Here is a 19,559-nt window from a genome sequence, read left to right as displayed (position 1 = left end):
CTCGGCTCGACGGGGAGCCCCCCGCAGGATGCCCGTGGCTCGGCGTGTCGAGAAGCGAGGAGAGGCTATCCTCGCTCATAATCTCAACACAAAAGGTATCATCCTATTAACGACGTGATCTGCCGCTACATGGGGGGGCGAGCTTTTATTATGAAGGTGAGTGGCTGATATAGGAAGCCCGGGTTATTAGCTTCGGGACAAGGGCAGGTATGGAGGAGGAGGAGAAGAAGAGACCCCACGCTAGGGGAGCCCCCTCCACACGCCAGCCCTCGCCATTCATCAGCTCGCTCGGCCCTTTGGGGGATGCTTTCTATTTGGATTCAATGACACGACAAGAGAGATTCCTCAAACAAACACGAGACGACAGCGGGAAAGCTCGCCGGGAATAACATCCACCTGAGAGGGAGCATGTCGAGATGAGGCCGACCCCCCAAAGGCCTTTCGATATGACCCCGGAGTATTAGAAGATGATTAGTGCTTTTTGGAAATCACATTGTCAGCAAAATCCCGACAATTTGCTTCAAGTGCTTCAAAAAAAAATATCTAAAAACATATCTAAGTAAATAATGCAAATATTTGTTATATGAATTGATCAGAGAAAAAATTCAAGGCCGTTTAAAATGCCACTTATAGCTTACTGTTCCAACCGGCCTCCACAACATAAGTGAGGTCGGAAAGACAACTTTGAGGGACACTAACACTCTTTCAAACACGGGGGATACTTGACAGACACACAGACGCGCACACTCACGCACACACATCTCAGCCGTCCTCCATTCTGCTCCTCTAGCGCGTCAAAAAAGGCGGCGATGACCTGGCGGTGTAGCTTATTAACCCCTCCATCAGCTCTTATCAGCCAATGAATAGCTCCGTCATCTGGCCCTCCTCATCCTCAGCCTCTCTCCTAACGTCAACGCTTTTTTTTTTTTTTTTTTTTCCCAGGCCGATCGTCAACGCTTTTTCTTTTTCAGGCCCATAATATAAAACACACACACACATCATTTTAAAGCACAAAGACACACACACACAAGAAGAAAAAAAAAAAAAATCAAGAAGGGGAGGGAGAGCAATGGCGTCATTCGGCGGAGCCTCCTCGATTGTTGCGGACCAGAAAACATCAACAGCTGAATTGCTGAATGGCAGATCTCTCCTCTCCTGAGCTTTGAAGGCATTAAGAGCCCTCCTGTCCTCCTCAATGTGCAGCTTTAAATGCTTTTCCCCTCTTTTTTTGTCAAGCAGGGGGCCACCCAGCAGAAGGCAACTGATGCAAAACAGTGCAGTAATCCCCCCCTCACCCAACACCATCCCTCTCACACGGTCAGCCATTAACCGTGGGATTTACTTGGTGTACGGCGAGACTCCGCTATATTGCCAATTTTTATATTTTCAAGTAGAAAAGTTGCAGTACCACATAATCATGATCATAACATCTAAGCTAATTTCTATTAGCCCTCCAATGGTGTTAGCATGAACAGATTTCAGGAGATACGATAACTCCTTATTCTTTGCAAATCTCCGTCAGTTTTCCCCCCACACAAAGTATCAGATGTGGTTTAGCCCTAAAAACACGTTTCAAACATCCCTGCCCGCAACCCGGCTTAATGCTGGTGTTACGGGACGCCTGTTGATAAGCGGCAACTCGGCTGCTAAGCAAAGCTAAGCCAGGTACTTTAGCTCCCCTGAGTGTGTGTATTTACACACACACGGTGAGGTGTGAAGCTCGCCGGGGGGAGCTTAGACAGGGGGGGGGGTGTTTAGGTTGACGGAGAGTTGACTTACGCTACTGTCAACTTTAGCTGGCCGGGCTGCGGCGTTAATTGGCAGAGGCTTAGCGCAAACGTTTTAGCGGCGGGTTAAACGTGTCGGGTCCGGAGTGTCGTGTTTCGGACAGGGACAGCACGTGTGGATTTTATTAAGCCTCTTTCACCACACACTGTAGGTCTTTTTTTTTTTGTTTGTGTTGACATGAGGGGGGACTGAGTCAATCTTTGGAGGTGGTATCAGAGCCACAAGAGGCGGGGCAACCTTCTGTGTGGAAGTGCCCCCTGGAAAGCTAGGGAAAAAAAAAAGCTATTAACACCGATTTCACCAATTAACACGAAATTCGATGTCAATAAATAACAGGACCCTTAAAAAGGTGTCAAACTGATTTTGTGAATGAGGGAGTATGTCGTGGTGATAACACCCTGAGCAGGACGCCCGCTTGCTGACGGACAGCTACAATCTTTTTAGCATAAGTAGCTCCGCCTGCTCCATTAGCCACCATGCGAGTGTGTGTGGTGCAAGCTTGACCCCCCCCTGGGGTAGATGTTAGGACAAATTTGAAGGGTGTCATATTACACGCCTGGTGACATGGGAGGGGGGGGCAAGAGGAGGAACGATGACGAAATGCTTAATGAATTAATCTGCAACGCTGGGCTAACAACATTAGTCATCCTCCTTTGACTTCCTGTGTTGGTGAATAAGCAAAGGCAAAAGTACTTTACAGTCTACTTAGCGGGACCTGGTTTTGGTACTCGCCCATCCCGAGTACATGAATCTGTTTTCGAATGTCAGGAGTAAAAGTAAAAAGTCACCGCCTAAAAAAATTGCTTAACGTCGCCCATTTGTTTTCACGTCGCTTAATTTTTGTTTATTTTTAATTAATGTCAATTAAATCATTTTAGTTGCGTTAATGGAAATGAAACTTCACTAGGGCGGAGACGTTGACAATCCGCCCATCATTAAACTTGTCAATTCTTTACTTTAAATGAAATAATCAACTTTAAGGTTTTAGCGTTTCAGTGGGTTAATAATGCTAGTTTCACCGCATGGGGCTCAACGCACACACGCACACAAGCACACGCACGTTGAAATAGATATTTAAATGGAAATGTATTGGGAAACACAGCTGTTGGTATTTGTAGCCCGGAGTGCTGATTACAATGGGGAAATGGGGAGGAGTGTGTACGGGGGTCTTGGGGCTATTGCAATGTGTGTGTGTGTGTGTGTGTGGGGGGGGGAGACACCGGCCAGCAGCTGTGTTAGCAAGTGAATGGCGTAATTACCAGAGGCAAACCCCCGTCATTAACCTGCATTGTCCAACGTCACCGCCACCGTTAGCATGAGAAAGACACCGTTAATTGAGCGAGCAGCCCGCGAATTCTGGGACACGTTGCGAAGCGTCACACACAGTTTACTGTGGAAATAAACAAAAATACAGCAAGAAAAAAAAAAAAAATCTAAATCAACTCAATCTAATCCAAGATGTTATTTTTTTTCACTATTTTTTGGGCTTTGGTACAAAATTGAGTCTGCAGGTCTTTCAATGGCAAGACTGCATTCCTTAACCCATCTAATCAATGCAAAAAAAAAAAAAACAATTAACTGACAAATTTTAAAAAGTCTCGATTTTTAAAGTCATGCATTGGACTAAAGTAATTGCCCAACTATTTTATAGAGGGCCCCATAAAAGTTTCTAACACATTCTAAAGCAAACAAGTGGTTCAGAATAGCTTAGCTTTAAATGGAAAAACATACTGAAATAAAATTAAACAATACGATTGTACTTGTTTGAATGTGAATAAACGTGAAAAAAAACAGAACATGAATAAAAATATTGTATATAAAGGAATATGCGTATTTATAATTAGAATTTATACATTTGTAAAGACATTGAAAATGTCTACAATTTGGTTGGCTGAAAAAAATATATTTTTGTTGTATGTGATATACTGTAGTATGTAAATAAAATAAGTTTGAAATTATTATTTTTTTACAATGCATCTCATATGGTTGTACATATGGAGCAAATAAAATAAAATATCTCAGTATGTAACAAAGTAACAAAACAAACTACCTTATTTGTATGTATGTAATAAAAAAATATAAAAATAAAATGTTTCATTCTTAATCAAATAGGTATTTTTCTTAAATAGGTCAGGTACACTCTAAAACTACATAAATGTACTATGCTAAAAAAAAGTGCAATTAACATAAATGTGGTTTACGAGGTAAGGTGGTATCAGTGGGAGCTTGAGAACAAGATGGGCAAGTGTAGAACTTGGATGTTCCGCTTGTGCGCATGCGTGTGTTGCAAGAGGTCCGGGGGCACACAGGCGGCTGATGAAAGCATTGGCGGGATGCTCCAATAAAGAGCAGATTATCATAAGCGGCCATTGTCCACCTCTCAATTCTCTCTCCAAGGCTAGCCACCCCCTCCCCCCTCACCACCACACACCCGCTGAAAATGTTAATCGTCCCTTTTTGCTGGCACGCCAAGGCCGCGCAACGGAAAGCGATTGAAGAAAGCGGCGAGAAAACAAAGCCAGCGCAACAAAATGTAACTTACACGTCCCTAGGCAAGTGGCTCGGCGCAGCCCCGCTAACCGCCCCCCGACCCGACCTCCTCGCGCGCCCCTCTCTTCGCAACCCCCCCTCACCCCCGTTGACTTTGTCCACCCGGCTCGTTTTATCTGAGGATTGTCAGACAATGCCTAGAGGATCCCGTTCCCTAATCTTCCTAAAAATCCCCCTTTCATCCCCACTGTTAAAGAATGTATGAAAGGTTGACATGGAGCTGGAGAACACAAGAATGGGGGGTAGGGGTATGTTGAGGGGGAGGGCAGGTGTAGCGCACATCTGGGAGGGTGGTGTCACTGCATTGGGGTGGACTGCTGCGTTTGCCTGCGCCGACTCTTAATTAAATTGTTGTGCCGCTCAAACATTCAAATGGCCGCCGGGATTAACGGAATGAGCGGGAGTAAAGGCAAAAGGGAGGGGGGTGTTGGGGTGCGGGGGGGTTAATCTGTGTTCTGACCCGGCTGAACCTCGGAGTCACACACACACACACGCATTTTCCTCACAAAACAAAGCAAAAAAAAAAAAAAAGGCTTTGTTTTGCGGCCTCAAAGGCAAGCAAAAGGCAATGGGTTTTTAAGGCACTGATCCTGAGCGGTCTTTTCTTCTCCAATCCTCTATGCCAGGGATTCCCATACTGCAGGGGGTGCGCCAGATTAAAAGTGTCATGGCAAAAAAAATGGAATTCGCAATTGGAGCGTTGCCCAACAGTCGGGTAGACAAAATTTGAATTGTGTAGCAACTGGAATCTAGTTTGTTTTTGAAGGAATCCTGGAAATGGCTAATGTTAACCTAAAATGGCTACTTCATAGCAAAGAGGGCAGATCTTTTCAGTCATGGTCTCTTTTCAAGCACGTCTTGAGAATATTTTGTGGGCTTACTCAAAATAGACACGTCGACCAAATTTTGAGATACTGGTTGACTTTTGTGGCTTACTTTTCAAAATGTTCCAGAAAAGGCCCTAAAATAGCTTTCTTGAGACTTTTTTTATGGATCCACTCATGATGGACATGTCTACCAAATTTCAGGTGGCTATAGGATACTGCCTCGAGGAGACAAACAGGAAACGGTGACAAAAGAGGCGGTCTCGATTAAAAAGCCACAACAACGATGGTTGTGCAAATCCCGCAGCGTGCCAAGCGACCAGAGTATTATAGCCATCGCACTTTTCCTCGTGCGGCCGGTGGAAGATTAGTGCGGTTATCCCATTAAAGTTGCTAAAATGCCATTCTTGTGTCTTTAAGCCCTGCGCCGAGGAGGTCAAGACGAGTCCGCCTGCGCTTACAAGGCGGCCGCGTCGGTAATCTGCCCAAAGTTACAATGATTACGGCTAAGCTTCATCAGCAGAAAAGAAGCAGGCCACGCTAATATACTTACAGCTGTTTGGTGTTTTCTTAATTTTTTTTTTTTTTTTATCAATTGTGGAAACATGCACGTCATCACTCGGCGTAAATCTTTAGTGTGACTCGACGCTGGTGGCGGATTAGGTCGACGAACAAGTTTGAGTCATCAGAAATATAAACACGGTCGTTCGATATCCATGCGAGGGATAATCTCTACTAATCTTCTGGTAACACATCACGTCATATATCACGCATGGGATCAAGCTAAATGCTACACAAGTAACTTGGGGCGCACTCCTGTGTCGACATATGTAACAAATATTAATACCTCGGCATTAGTCTTTGCGAATGTCTCGGGTTTAGTCATTCATATGTGGGATTAAGATAAATGCTACACAAATAAATGAATTGCTGCACTTTGCTATCTATATTCTACGCAAACAATGCGAGTAAAAACTTTACCTTGACATGAATACGCCGGTTTTACTCATTCATGTGCGCTTGTGACCTGGTTCTTATTCCTCCGCCTTGCTTTTGTGGGCGTACTGAAGGTTAAGCTGCGAGGATGAAGAAGCATTCAAATGTGTCATGTCGCCTTTTGCTCTCAAAATCCCCTTTTTGATGATGCCTCCTATTTACCCACAAGTCCTGTTTTGAAAACGGTGGTATCACCTGCCACAATGGCCGCAATTATCCCAATAATAGCACTTATAGCGCGGCCACAAAGCTGGCCGTCGCCTAGCGCCGTGTTTGATAAGAGATAAACAAGCGGCGACGAGGAGAGGAGATTAACATATGCTTAAAAAATGGCACTCAGCAGCTGATAAGATTGATGCCATATTTTTTTTTTCCCTCCTTTCTTTAATCTGCTTTTGTGTCTGCCAGGAGACGAGGGCAAAATGGATCCGGCAAGAAGAGCTTGCCGTACTTTGCACGTGCAGCCCAACACATCGTTGGGGGGGGGGGGGGGGGGGAAAGCTGCTCAATATTTGTGTGCCTTAAGTTTCACCCGCGCATTTTAAATAATGCAAACATCTCCGCCATGATACACACTTTTTTTGGCTAGCTAAAATTGCTAGGCGACTAAAACCGCATTTATAATAGGCACTCAGTTTACAATGTCCTCAACCTAAAATATTTTCGGTTTAAAAATCCAATGATATAAATTTACTAGACTGGAAATCAGGAATAATAAGGATTTTTTTTAGTTAAGAATCTTCTTTTCAAGTGATCTTAGTATTATTATTTTTTTCTATCATTACACAGTGGTCCCTTATATTCTAGCAGGTATTTTTTTTTAACCTTATCCTCCATGATATCTTAAAAGCAACCACTAAATACAGATTTTTGTCATTCTGTTACACCGCTGCCATCCCCACGCCACCTCTACACACACGTACAACTCCCCCCTCCCTCCTTCTACCCCCCCGCTTGAGGCACAACGCAGCGTCGGGCGGCATTTTCTATTAGGCGTCGGTCCTCCCCAGATGCCTCCAAAGTAATTGGGGTGGTTAATTTATTTACTCAGCGGCAGTTCACAGCACATTAAATAATAGAGATAATTGAACAAGAATTGTCAAGTGTCTTCTGATATCACACACATTACAGCGGGGGAGTGTGCGCGCGTCAAACTCCCATTTCCATGCGCCCATTGTTTGTGGTAATTAAGTACACAGATTTATTCCTTGGTTGCCTTCCAAGCTTATGGCAAGCGCCATTGTTGTCTTCTATTAATATGTAATCAGTAAATAGTTTAATTTCCTAATCGCCGGTTGGAGAATTCACTTTCTAACAACTCTTAATTACGGCGGGGCTCTAATGAGCGTCGGCCGCCGGCCAATCAGTAAGCGGGGGCAGGTCGAGGTGGGTGAGGGGGGGGGAATTTGAATTCCTGTGATGGCGCCTCCTGTGCACTAATGAACTTGTTATTCTTGCACCGCTGGGAGCGCTGTCCTTCACACATTAGCAGCGGCATTAGTACGCCGCTAAGCCTACACCTGCCGAATATGGATGAGGCCTATTGTCATACGCTGGAAATATTTGTGTGTTTTAGCGCCACACGTGTATTGTCTCGCACTACTAATGGCCTCCATTGTCTTTCTAAAGAGGTGGGTGGACATCTCATTAAGGACGCCTGCCTTCAAGGCAACAGGATGGCTTAAATACCAGTTAGCTGCTAAAGTGTAGCAACAGGTGACGTCACAAAAGGCAAGAGATGATTAAGAGGTTAGAATGTGTAGAAATATCAGAACTGGGAGATGGAGTTCTTCATGAATTCCTAACGATATGAACCCCCATAACTTATTTTCCGTTATGAAAGTCAACCAAGTGCTATTTTTGCGCTTAGTCCCAAACACGCTGCCATCTTGTGGCACCTATAGGTAATTCCTGTACAGTTACTAATCTTTTCAAAAGGGGTGACAGGCACTCTCAGATTTTCACTAGTCACTGTAGGCCTTAGTCTGCATTTCCCGTTGTCAAATAATCTAACACCGTAGTGACACTTTTTTTGTTAAGATCAACATTTTACACGTATTCCTTCCAACTGCGTGATGGTTTAGCGGCACAAACACTTTCCCCCAATTTCACAAGCAAGGAGGGCCGCTCTCTTTTCTTTTTCCTTTTTTACCTTTACCCCATGGTCAGATCTTACAAACTGTGTCTGCCCCCTGCCCAGAAAAAAGGCGGGGACCGCAATTTGTGTCCGCGTGGTTGTGTACGCGTAGATTTGTGAAGTGTGTCGACGCCCGAACCGCCCCCCCACCCCTTCATTCCTTCCTCATCCCTCTTGCTTCCCTTTAACTCACCCCCGTCTTCCCTTACACAGCATATCAAGCGAGGCCAGATATGTACCAGGGCGAGGAGCGTGTGTGTGTGTGTGTGTGTGTTTGTGCACGGTTGAGCGCACCGTTCAATAGTGAGCGAGCGCGGGGCCGGCCGGCTGGCAAAACGCAACCAAACGGCGGCGGCGCAGACTTTGGGCTGCTATCACACCCAGTTATCGTTTCCCCCATGAAGGGCTCCCTTATCACCCCAGTCCAGAGAGAGGTCTCCCCCACTCCCCTCTTTCACAGGGAGAAGGGAGGGGGGGCTTCAAAGATTCCCTCTCGTGAAAACTCCCCACTCTCGCTATATATGTGTGTGTGTTCAATTTGGCAAAACATTTTTTTTCTTTCCCCGGCGTAATTGGGCTCGGGCTACCTGTGTCCATGAGATAGCGCAGCCTCTTCTCCACGCGAGCCGCCCGGGCGTCGATGTGCCGCTGCTCGCTCTCTAGCGCCGACAGCTCGCCCACCACATACTGACTGGTGTCTTTGAACGCTTTCTGAGAGACCGAAAGAGAGAGAGAGAAAGAAGAGGGGGGGGGGACAGTGAGAATGAGTGACAGAGGGTGTCGCTCATCATTGAGACATCCTCGCCGAACAACACAAAAGGAGTAAGTTTGGGGGAAGAAAGAAAGAAAAAGCTTCAACATGAGTATGGCCGCCTCTTGTTTTGTGTCTTGCTCTGATAGCTTTCAGCTGCTCACGCTGACTTGCGGTTCTCGAACTGGGCTCCATAAAGCGAGAACTTGGAGATCATGAGGACCTCAATTTATGAATCAGATAGTTGTATGAAATTCTCCTGCAATATAATCGATACCCTTAAGTCGGCCTTCTTTCCAGATGTTTGTACTTGCTATTCCGCAGACTGATGAGAATGTTCATTCACGTAACAAATCTCCATTTTATTGCTGATGCTCTTTTTTCTGCTTAATGGGAAGAAGAACTAGTGTGAAAGTTTGCCCCCCCCATCTTGTTCCAACCAGGCAAGCACTTTTCTCTCTGCGCCTGTGTGTGTCAATTCCCAGTAGCTCTCCGCCTCCTCCTCGTGGAGCCTCCCTTTCCTCTCGCTCTATCGCCATATTTTTCTCCTTGGCAAATCAATTTTACACATGATCAGCCCACTCCCCTTGCCGCGCTCGGCCCGGCCGTAATTAAGAGCAGGGAAATTACCATATATATTATATTAATGCAAACATCATTCAGCAGGTAATTCTTGGCTGATCGGGATAATGGAAAGGTTCAACACCCATTAACCCTGGAGCCCGGGCGGCGGGGTGCGTGTGTGCCTGTGTGTGCGTGAGAAAGGATGTGGGGTCGCCGATAGAGGAGAGGGCTGCTCGGGAAAGAGACGCGCATTGAAATTATAGCATTCTGATGGACGCGCACTCGAGTTTAAACACGGGCCGAGTGGAGTGCGAGCGTGTGTAATGTGTCCACGCTCAAAGTCAACTCCTTGGGATGTGGGGGGGGAAAGAGCTGCCGATAAAATAACAGACCTCAAATAAGAGTGTACCTAATGTTGTGGCTTGGTGTGAAAAATATTTGACAGCGACACAAACCTCTTCCTCAAACGGTCGAAAGATGTCGAGCTCCGTCTGCAACCAGTCATCCTCTTCGACCTTCTTTGGGTCCTCCGGAGCAGACTTTTGTCTTTTTACCTCTATGGGAAGGAGGCAACATTATCAAAATGTCCTTTTAATGACTGGACGGCACGGACGTACCTGGACGGTTGTCCACGTACTGACTGAAGGACTTGAGCTGCGTTTTTCGGACTGCCGAGTCCTTGTTGAAGACCACGGGGCTGCGTAGCCTCTCGGTGGCGCGGCGCAGTCTCTCCGCCCGTAACTGCTCGGCGTTATTCTGCGCGACACAAAAATGCTATTAGTGTTGATGTCAACCAATCACAACCAACCACAAAAAAAAAAAAAAAACATGAAACAAACCTTGCAAGTAACCGACCAACTCATCGGACTCAATCTCCCACCTGGGAACCAAAGTACCCCATCCAAACGCAGATTTGTGTGCATGTAAACACGTGTGCGCAAACACACCTGCAGCGGGAGCGCCGCGCAACGTCTGCTAGAACGTGATACCTTAGCAACACGGCTGCTTTGTTTGTTTGCGTCGGCGTTGACAAACAGGGATCGACAAACACACGTGCGAGCGCGCACACCCTCTCGGCACACACGGGGGAGACGCGAAAAAAAAAGGAGGCAATTAACTTGACTTTCAACAAAAACCTCCAGCCAGAAAATATATTCAAATTATGCAAAAAGGCTAGAAAGGCTATTGTTTTCAAAGTGAACACATGTTAAAAAGCGCCACGCTCGCTTCTACTGCTATCAAAAAAAAACAAAAAGAAAAAAAAAAAAGTCAAAAGTTAAGTAAAAAACGCTTTATTAGCACGTTTCCAAATGAGCCAAGCCAAGTGGAAAAAGCAAGCGACAGAGTTGAATGCTAACGCTAATAGGACGGGCAAAAGTGTAATAAAGTCGACAATTAGGGGCAAACATGTTCCGCTGCTTAAGACGGCGGCAGATTGTCAAACGACGCACACACAAGCGGGACTCGTTAATGTCGCTTTCGACTGTTGGCTCACAATGGCGGCAATTAAGTAAGTCTCTTCTTGTTCTGTTTGCTTGGCTAAGCCACTAAAAAAACATCACGCCCAGTCAAACTTAAGTGATGAAACACAAAGCAAGACTTACCAATTTAACATTTTGGACGACATAAACCTTGCATAAATCATACGTGTAATTCGTCACACGCATGTAAATCAAACTTAAATGTCAACGCACGACTGTAAAGAGAAAATTAATTCGCAAGTGCCCACAAGTTTCTGAATTCAAACCACTGCAAAATTTAGCGGACATTGCACGCACAATCTGAAGTGTGATGCTGCGACGGTTCAAGTGGGGACACACACACACACACACAGTTTCAGTCCAGTGGCCGTAAAGGGCTAAGCCCTTTTTGGCTTTGAACACAAGAGGTTGTTTATGTGAATCGATGATCAAAGTGTCGCACACACAGTCACCTTATTCCACTTGACATTCCCATCAATCAATTAAAGTGATGTTAAGACTTCGCCCGACTCAATATTCACATCAGAAGCTACACACGCTTACACCGGAGAAGGTCACAGTCAATAGCGACGATTGCTACGCAGGTGAGCGTCGGCGTGTAGGACGCACGTGTGTGTGCGTGCAAACGGAGCAGCGGAGTGACAGCCGGGGGTCGATGGATCTGATCAATGGGACTTTTAAAGAAGCGTCTATTCCCATTTTGGCCTATAGAGTCTTCAACTACGGCTCATTTTGTTCAAAAGTACCACCGATGTCCCATGATAGTTTAGGACATACCTCCACTCCGTCTCCAGGGCTGAGCGGCGAGGAGGAAGAGGTGGCGGTGGGTGTGGATGAGGAAGAAGAGGAGGAGGACGGCGATGAAGGGCCGGCGCTGAGGGAACTGGGTCGGACCTCGCTCAGCTTCTTCAGTTTCAGGTTGCTGTTTCCACCTGAAACAAACGCAAGGAAAATACATGAGGAACATGAGGCAGCAGTTAGTAAGTTTCATCCAATCATCTAAAATAAATAAATAAACTTAGCTAGCCCCCTCTGATTTTCTCTGGGACTAAATTTACACACTTCGCCTAACACGATATCCATTTTTATTGATTGTTTGCTGGACATGTGATTTTCACCTTCCAGAGGCAGCTTGCAGGGAAGGAGTGGCAAGCACAGCACCCCTGCAGGGCTGCCACGCTGCATGGAGGCACATGAAAGAGGAGCAGGGAGACCTTTTCGTGTGTCACGCGCAACATGATGCATGCATGACACCGGACTACATTTTACCATATTGACATTCCCAAACTGTTTCCATATGTTTGGAATATTCAGTAAGGCGGACGTGCTAACTGGTGCTAACCCTCGTGAGGAAAATCGGTTCAGAAAATGGATGGATTTTTTTTTTTCTAAGCTAAACTAAAAAAAATAATAATAATCTTTTCTGCAAGCAAGCAACTTTGAAATCGGAGTTATTTTTTTCCTCACTCAGCCTGATCATGACTTTCTTGCCACTTTTAATTATTTGGGCTTTTTCAAGATGACTAAAGTGTCTAACATCAATGAGGAGGCAACATAACACAACAACAAAGGTGTGAAGATAGTGCACTTGAAAAGACTGCCTGGTTTTCATGTTCTTTTTCCAAGTCACACATCAGCAGGAAAAGACAAAACACAAAACATGAAAAAGCACTTTTCTTGAGTAAAATATGTGAAAGAAAAGTTCATATATGAGTACGGGGGGGAAGAAAAAAGTGTGTTACAGAGGAGCACCAGACAGCCAAGCATGCAGCACCACAGCCAGCGACTTTACCCGAGGGTGATAACTCAGAGCTGGGGTTAGTAAGCTCCGGAGGCCTCCAGCTGCAGCTGGATGGAGGTGCCTCCAATGGGTTAGCGACCAGGTCAGATGAAGAAGCTGCGCTCTCAACAGGGTCACCCTTCACATTGACGTCCTCACCCTTGCTACTATCAAAGCCATCGTCGCCATGGCAACTCTCTTCTCCATCATCCAACATATCTGTGGATTATTAGTAAGGCAAGGTGAAAGGGGGGGGGGGGGGGGGCAAAGGTTAAACAGCAAGGAAAGTTGTTAGTTTTAGAAAAGTCAGTTTAGCAACATGAAATGTGGTAGGTGTGTAAATTAAAATAATTGAAGATGCCAGAAAGTCTGCTGGTTTGATTTAACAGTGCATTTTAGGATAATTTCCTATTTTTCTTACTCAGCACCCAAAACCAATTCAGCCCATTCTTTTAGAAACTTGAAATTTGGTGGGCATGCATCACGAGGGGACCTGCAAAAAAAAGTCTCAGGATGCCAAGTTTGATAACTCGCCATATAACGAGAAACTCTTCCTGACAATGAAAAGAGACAAACAATAACAGCGTTTTCCATTTGTTTTTTTTCTCTTCTTAATTTGCTTTCTGCGATTTGGAGCGTGCTTGCAAGTGGCTGGGGTTTAATTAAAGGCGCTGGAGTTGGAAAGTTTCTTTGCGGGCAGAAACACGAAGGGTGGAGGGTGTTAGGTTGAGTTGCATTGAAAGAGAGAGAGAGCGAGCGAGAGAGAGCGAGAGAGGCTAGGATTAGGCGTTCTGCTCGGCAGGCCTTGTGTAACGCAGCCCACAGCACTTCTCTTCCTCGTCTCGTCCTCGTTCGTTTTCTTCTTCTTCTTCCCCGGTTCCATTTTTAATGAGATCAACAATTAGTGTGATTCAAAGATATTGAAGGAGCGAACGAATCAATCACTCCACAAGCCTTCTCTTTTTTTGCGACGTATGCATTTGACTCAATTTTCTTTTGAGACAAAAAGTCATTTGTGAAGTGTTTTGAACATTTGATTTTACCAGACTAAAATGCCTTTAAAAGAAATACACACTGTAGGGTAAATGAAAAGAATAATAAATAATAAATCTGCCTTTGTTATATATGACATTAACCACAAAACCGGAGCTTATTGTTCCCCTAAACGGGAATTTTAAACTTTAGAAACAAAACACAAGTTGGCGCAAGTTTATGACATGACAAAAAAGATTTAAAGTAGGTAAAACGTCAAAATACTTTTGAACACGCTGCCCTTGATCTGTCCATCATCTTGCATAAACAACAGAGGGCTTATCGTTAACGCGTCAGACGGGAACGGCAAAGGCTTTGATAACGCTAATTTTCATAATAACCCATCATTTGTAGGAAAATGGAAAGCAGCGGGGAGCGTGAACGCTAAAGTTTCACAGACCCGACGGGTCGGCTATTAGCCGGGTTGGCTATACGGAGCCTAAACTGGGGTCTTAGTGTGTTGTGTTGATTAACAATTACCGGGTGATCCAGACATTTTGTTTTTCCTCGGAGGATTAGCGGAACCCCTTGAGAGAGCGTAATGGCGATGTGTGCTTACAGTGTTAGCATAGCAAGTAGAGTGCTAATACGTGTGCTAACCTGCAGCAAGGCTGGGAAACTTTCCGCCCTTCAAAGTGCTGCCGGCCGACACGTCCAGGTTCATGTCGGACATCTTGACTCCGGATCGAGCCTCTGCGATCAGTTGCCTGGCTCGTTCACGCAGCTGCCGCCGCCGCTCGGCATCATGTTCCTACGCCAAAAAAAAAGGTTTTTAATCAAATGATGTCAGAATTACCCCCCTCAGGCAATCAACCATATTTTATGGGCCAAAATTGATCTCAATGGGACGGACAAGGACAACATCTTTTCCTGGAAGACCTAATCAAAATGAACACATGTAGCGTACACAAACACACACAATAAATACACATGCGGTATTGAGCCGTCGTCATCGGCCTAATGTCAGAAATGCCATCTTTGGCGGCGATTCAATCTGATTTCACTGATAACAAGCGCACACAAGTGTACACACACACACACTCACACAGTGTGAGAGCAAACACTTAAATGGCAGGTAAATAATGACCATCCTGACAAACACACATCAGTGCTCACTTCATCTGTTTGTAAATGGCGGTAATGTGATGCAAAGGCAAAAAAAAAAAAAAAAAAAACCACAATACATTTCACAAATGTTGTGTAAGTACCGCAACCTCCAGAAGTTAGTTACTCCCTTCGTAACTTCTCCCTCCCTGTGGTTTCCTCTTAATCAGGCTTCTCCATATTGAAGCAGGTTTTTTTTCCTCCTCATTTTTTAAGGTGCCCGCTTATTCAAGCGGGACTCCTATTTATCCATTAACAAAACAAGCAGCGCCCCGCTAATGAGCTACATCTCTCCATTTCCATGTCAATTGTTTGTTTGTAGCCATTGTCGGTGCCGGGGACAATGGGGCGGTATTGTCAAGGCAGGCAACTTTAATGCACTCTCGGAGAGGGTGTATGCGTGTGTGTGCCCAAGGGGATGCCCAAAGGGAGATGGGAACAGACCTTTAAAGAGATAATGATACACACACACATTAGGGAAATGGGGTGGGGGGTGGGCGCAAACAATTAAAAGTGAGAGAAGATAATCACTATTGTCAAAAAAAAAAGTTGACAGTGTGGAAGAAGGAGGCTGCCGCAAAAATAAAATGACGTGAAATAAATAAATGCAAAATAAATTAAGACAATCAATTTAAAATTCCTGTAAAGTATTAAGTAATAAAGTGAAAACGTTTCTACAGTGACATACAAAAACAGCTCTATGGCATTCCACAAGGCTCCATGTTAGGTCACCTATTTTTTTATGAGCAAGCTTTTATTTCTACGCATTTCGACCGTTACCTGTGTCACATGACTGCCCGTTTTGTTACTTCCATTGAAAAGAAAGTAGACTGAACTTTTTGTTAGTATGCAAAAAAGGCTCCCTAAGCAGAGACAAAAGCCGAGCAAGAGCGGTACGACCAGTTCATGAATAAACATGACTCGTCTTTCTATTTCCCATTTTTGCATTGCCTTGCAAAAATGACTTTGCCTCTTTGGCTTGTTGTAATTATCTTGCATTTGACTATGTTTTCCATGCGGCTTTTATGAGTGTAATATGATAAAGGGCAATGTCGCAGGAAGGCGGCAGCGGGCCTCCTGGCAATGGACTGATTGCAGATACGAACACAACCAGCAGGTTGGAGTGTAGCAATATATAGCTCATGCGGCCCAAACACGATGTGGGGAAAAAAAAAAACACCACGTTCAATTTTTTTGGCGAGCAATTCCGGGGGACACAAGATGGGGAAATTGACTGCGTCTGTCCAGGGGCAAGGATTAACGCTATGGAAAAATGCATGTGACCGGCACCAGCCGAGCTCAGTCAGCTATAAAGACACTGATTGCAAAATAAGAGAACACGTATCAGCACAATATATTGCAAAGGACAACGTGCTATCTCGGATAAGACGTCCCCGGAAAACACCGATTCAATGAAGACAATGTTGCTTTGAACGCGTGATTGTCATACAAACGTGTATCGAAAGGTAGGAGTGCAATCCCATGGATCTCATGATGGGATGGAATTTTCCATGGAACGAAATCAGTATTATAAACCAAAAGAACAACTTTTGATGGTTTCCCAGCATTTGATACAATAGCCACTATAAATGACCTCATGCACAAAGCAGCCTCCGACTGATACAGAAAAAAAAAAAGGATGAGTAAACCCGGTGGTCGGTGGGAAGCGTAACTGTAAGAAAAGGAAACACGGGGAGAAAGAGCCTTTTTGTAAAGAGCGAGAACAATCACGTCTGTCGTCGACCGCTGGGCACCTCCATGGGGGAAGACGGGCGAAACGCTTGAGTGCGAGACTGACACAGAGGGCTCCTCGGTGGGCTTGGCGTCTGGACGAGGGCCCCTCTCTGCTCTGGAGGTTCTTTCTCTGGCTCATTTTTTTTAAGGTTTGTCGCCTTGCTTGCTCTTTTCCTGTGTGCGGAGGAGAGCATGCACCGCTGGCCGCGTACAGAGAGCTGGCGTGGGCACGCGGCGATGCCACACACCCACACACAATCGCTATCAGGGAAAAAAAAAAAAAAAAAAAGGGGGCTTGCCAACCTCCCAGATAGCCAGCCAGTCTGGCAGCCAGTCATGCAGGTCCAGACATTTGTCATGACAGGCTAATTCACGGTCGAGAGGTGCTTTAGGTCTCTATCTCGCCCGGCCACACGCACTGCAAACACACCGTTTACAACAACTTAATGATGAACAAATCACGAGACGATTCATTTTTTCCACTGCCAGCATTTTCTTGACTTTTTTTTCCGGGCAAAGTTAAATGACACGTTTGTTTTCATGATGTAATTCCCGTCTTATTAAATGTACGGATCCGCTTTTCTCTTAATGAAGGCGTGTTGTCTGTAGCAACACGGTACGGTGGCTCTTCTTTAATTCTTTATCAAATGCATTGATCGCCGTGGGCTCCGCCTCACACGCCCATTGATCCGCGCACTCTGTCTGGAGGCAGACGATAAGCCCCCCCCCACCCCCCCGCCTTTTCTGTCCCCTCCTCACCCGCTCTTTTTCTCACCCCCTTTGGCGAAATCGGAAAAAGAAAATCTCGGAACATTTTTGTAAACGTTACGTACTGTATATATGAATCCGTATAAAAGTTGTCATCGCTGAGCTAGCTTAGCCGCGTCATCGCCACTTCGTCTGAGAAAGTTTGTTACAGGCTGTAAAGAGAAATGGACACCGTCCAAAAGTAAAAACCGTATTCACGAGACAATTTAGCTTTGTAAACAGCCAAAGTGTGGAACTATGGTCTTGTGTGTCAGTGCCGAACAAAGAACATTTGCGCTGATGGACAGGTAGAACAGGATACGCACTTAAACACATCAGCCAGGCGAGTAATATGGGAAAGGTTTGCCCTTTAAACCCAAGGGACAATTGTCGTGGAGCAGGGGGGGGGTAAATAAACGCAAGAAAACATCGGTTGAACTTTGTGGCTCGCAAATATTGACCTTTGATTATAATTCATAAGACTAGAATTTAAAAAAACTTGACCAACAACTACACTGATTAGCTTGTCAAGCTAACAAATATCAGCGTAGTAGTATCGGAGCATTTTTACTGTATCGCATTCCGGCTCATTGTGTGTAAAAACGCATCGGTAACACCACTTGTGTTGAAACATACAGTAGCTGTCATTCCAAAAAGAAAATGTGCGCCTGCCTGCTGATGTGTGTGCTTGTTCTGCTGACCTATGCTCTCCTCTCCCCTCCCGCAGTCCTTAATTGTAGCCCACAGTGACTGTTGCTTTCATGTAAGGTCACACGGGTCCACTCCTCTCGCTTTGCTTCCCCTGCGCTCACCCAAAAAAAACCACTTTCTTTCTTGCAACCTCCATTTCCACCCTTTGTCTACGCTGACCTAAAAAAAAAAAAACATCGGAACAGGCGAGTGACAGCAGAGGAGTCGAAATTCATGATTTGAGTTACAAGCGTGATTGCCGGATGAACTCAGCTTGTATCGCAAGGCAACACTGTACTTTTAATTCATCGAGTGCCATTCCCCCCCCAAAAAAGTGTTAAACTCATATTAATTTAGATTTTTTTTTTTGGTGCCGTTCCACCGTTTGAGAAGTCATGTTATGCTAATTGCGTCATGTCCAGTTACTTTTTGTCCGCGGCGTCTTGTCTCGCTTGAGCTCGTCTTGTTCATTAGCAGACGAGAGGAGTAATTTCACAGCAGCATAGTCATGTTAATTGTCACTGTGATGACGACCGTGTAAGTGTGTACCTGTTCGCTGGATGTGTGTGTGTGTGTGTGTGCGCGAGACACACACACACATTCCTCCGTGTTTTCCAGGTACGAGACTTCCCTGCTCACTGACTCGTTGAGATTCCTATAATTGGGTCCCGTTTGATTTTTGCCGACGTGAGACCCCCACCTCGCCGACACGCCTCCGCCGCGGAGGGGACGCCAGGGTCTCCGCTGCGCTGACCCCGGCCGGCGGCTCCCCCGCCATCGCTTGCACTCTGAACCCGACTCTGCTGCTTTTCCCGTCATTCCTTTTGTGGCCAAAACAAGAACCTTCCATCCTGCCTTCCGAAATCGCTCCCTTCATATTTTCCCTCGACCGGCTCTCGAGCGCTGTGTTGTTCTAAATCGTTAAAGTGACGGATTTTCTTTATCCTCTGCGACGAATGACTAATATGACTGCTGAGGAGTTGTGATGACTTTTCCGTCGGCTCAAAGTGCAACCATATCGTCCAATAAATTCAAGCCAAACGTACGTCTGTGACGAAACCCGAAAAAATGGGAACGCTTGGCATTTGTGTAAAACATGGCCTGCACTCCTTAACTCTGTTCTCCCTTTCTTCTGCAAGTGCCCCCTTTCTCCCCCCCCCCCCATCCTTCCCCCTCCTCTTTTTGAAGCATCTGCCCCTAATGAAACTAAATAGTTGGCCTGGGAGTTCCTTTGCACCGTGTGTGTTGGAGTGTGCGGGGAGATGTGTCGTGGCCGAATCGGGCGAAGGAGAGATCAAAGACGCAAGTGTGTGTGTGTGTGTGCCTGTGTGTGTGTTAATGAGCAAGAGTAATGCAGGCCCGTTGCATCACAAGAGCCCGA

The 19,559-nt window shown here is 45.5% G+C and overlaps 1 protein-coding gene across 4 annotated transcripts in view; it reads right to left on the bottom strand.

Moving 5' to 3' along the window:
* The window catches only part of ehbp1 (EH domain binding protein 1), a 61,381-nt gene that overhangs the window by 7,370 nt on the left and 34,452 nt on the right, over window positions 1-19,559 (bottom strand). For 2 of the 4 annotated variants that reach the window (XM_088384852.1, XM_088384853.1), the window contains 6 exons: window positions 14,504-14,654; window positions 12,884-13,090; window positions 11,869-12,023; window positions 10,228-10,366; window positions 10,066-10,166; window positions 8,883-9,006 (listed from right to left, as the gene is read on the bottom strand). In XM_088384852.1, the coding sequence (XP_088240978.1) occupies window positions 8,883-9,006; window positions 10,066-10,166; window positions 10,228-10,366; window positions 11,869-12,023; window positions 12,884-13,090; window positions 14,504-14,654 (877 nt within the window). The remainder of the gene's footprint in view (window positions 1-8,882; window positions 9,007-10,065; window positions 10,167-10,227; window positions 10,367-11,868; window positions 12,024-12,883; window positions 13,091-14,503; window positions 14,655-19,559) is intronic. The other 2 variants (XM_088384854.1, XM_088384856.1) reach the window with 1 other exon arrangement.

The sequence above is a fragment of the Syngnathus floridae genome, chromosome 9 (assembly GCF_059516105.1).
Source record: "Syngnathus floridae isolate MCC-2025c chromosome 9, RoL_Sflo_1.0, whole genome shotgun sequence".
Classification (NCBI taxonomy): domain Eukaryota; kingdom Metazoa; phylum Chordata; class Actinopteri; order Syngnathiformes; family Syngnathidae; genus Syngnathus; species Syngnathus floridae.
Note: the sequence above shows the minus strand (reverse complement) of the source record. Positions and strands in the feature narration are given on the sequence as shown.